Raw genomic sequence first — 1,515 nt, 5'->3', positions numbered from 1 at the left:
GTTTGGTGGTGCGTGTTTGACTTTCGGTGGTGTCTATGTTCTATCTTGTGTGTGTCGTGTGTGTCGTTCACGATTCTATGACTCGCACTCTGTCTGTGTCGGTTTCTGTGTCTGTGTCTGTGTCTGTTTCTGTGTCTGTGATTGTGACCATGTCTACGTCCCTGTAAACATGTTTGTGACTGTTGTTTGCTGTTTTCTGTCTCTCTGTCTGTTGCTCTATGATCAATTTCTCCCTCGCTGCTCTTCCTTTTTCCGCCTTTCTGGCTTGGAAAGGAATACTTTCTGTCTCCGTATCTTTTCTGCATTCATTCCCTCGACACGCACAGACACACCCGATCTATCATCTATCCCATATTCACGCGGCGGGTAGATAGATACCTATCATAGAGATCATCCTTGGAGCCTGCAGGGCCTCTCTCAGGGTGATAAATCTATCCTCGTGCCTCAGCATGGCACTACTCCGAGTCTGCGCCAAGGTCAAAGTCCTCGTGCTCGGACTGGCTCTGATTTCTGCTCTGCCGTCAGTATCAGTATCTGGTGCTCCTGTCCATTACAGACACGAGCATCGACACCGGCGTCTCCATGGAAGTGCCGTCCTTGAGAACGAGCACTGGCGAATCGGGACTTCAAGCACGGTGTTGGTCGAAATTACGGACACAGCCACGGCCACCCCCATCCCTCGCGCCATGCCCGAAGACGATCTCCCGAGCGTGGAGACGACGACGACGACGACGCGCTTCGTGTACTATCCGATCGCAACGCCTTATATCCCCAATCTGCTTCACGTGGAGGAGGAAGATGAGATGCCCGCAGAGGTCTTTGCGAGGATTTCCGACCGCGCCCGTGCTCTAGTTCGCAGCTCTGCATACCCACCAAACGACCCCGTCAAAGTGGCCACGGGCTTGTTCGAGCATCTGGCATCTCGACGCAGTCCCCGTGGCGACGGCGAGAGCATCTCTTCACAACCGTACCTGCTGAACAAAAAGTCGATCTCTCCCCCCTCCAGAGTCTCCAACTCGGCCATTGTCTTCTTCCTCGGCGCGGTCGGCTTCTTCTTCGTCTCCCTCATCTGGAATCGGTACATCCGCCACGGCTGGATACGGGACAAGGCCAACCAGATAGGCATGGGCGCGGCGGGAGCCATGCGACTGACATCACTGACAGGATAACGTCGGCGTGGTGGCACAGCCAAGGCTCGTCGCAGTCCCGGCGGATGGTTACGGGCAGCCAACGCGGCGTCTGCACCTGTGTCTGTCGTGTGAGCATTCTTTTGAACGGCCTTGACGGGGCACTTGTATAGAGGCCTTCCTTCGGACCGCCAGAGAGTATCTTGCAACGGAAGTTGACTCGAGAGATCTTGAGCGATCGATAAAAGGGCGAGATGGTCGTCGTTTGGCAGAAGATATCAGAGACACCTTGGCATTTAGGTGGCTGGAAAGCTGACAGTAATGGAACGCTTGTTCTATGAAATGTGATCATAAACATCTGAAGGCCTTCGTGATATCTCTCTGATTC

The 1,515-nt window shown here is 54.0% G+C and overlaps 1 protein-coding gene across 1 annotated transcript; it reads left to right on the top strand.

Annotated features, from left to right (window-relative positions):
- Window positions 1-449: 449 nt before the first annotated feature.
- AYO20_09964 (hypothetical protein) lies at window positions 450-1,169 on the top strand (the record flags this gene model as incomplete). The annotated part of the gene is made up of 1 exon (XM_022648231.1): window positions 450-1,169. One exon carries the CDS (start codon window positions 450-452, stop codon window positions 1,167-1,169), a length of 720 nt encoding a protein of 239 aa, XP_022495826.1.
- Window positions 1,170-1,515: the final 346 nt, after the last annotated feature.

This window comes from Fonsecaea nubica, assembly GCF_001646965.1.
Source record: "Fonsecaea nubica strain CBS 269.64 chromosome Unknown Scaff99, whole genome shotgun sequence".
Classification (NCBI taxonomy): Eukaryota; Fungi; Ascomycota; class Eurotiomycetes; order Chaetothyriales; family Herpotrichiellaceae; genus Fonsecaea; species Fonsecaea nubica.
This window is presented reverse-complemented; position numbering and strand designations above follow the sequence as displayed.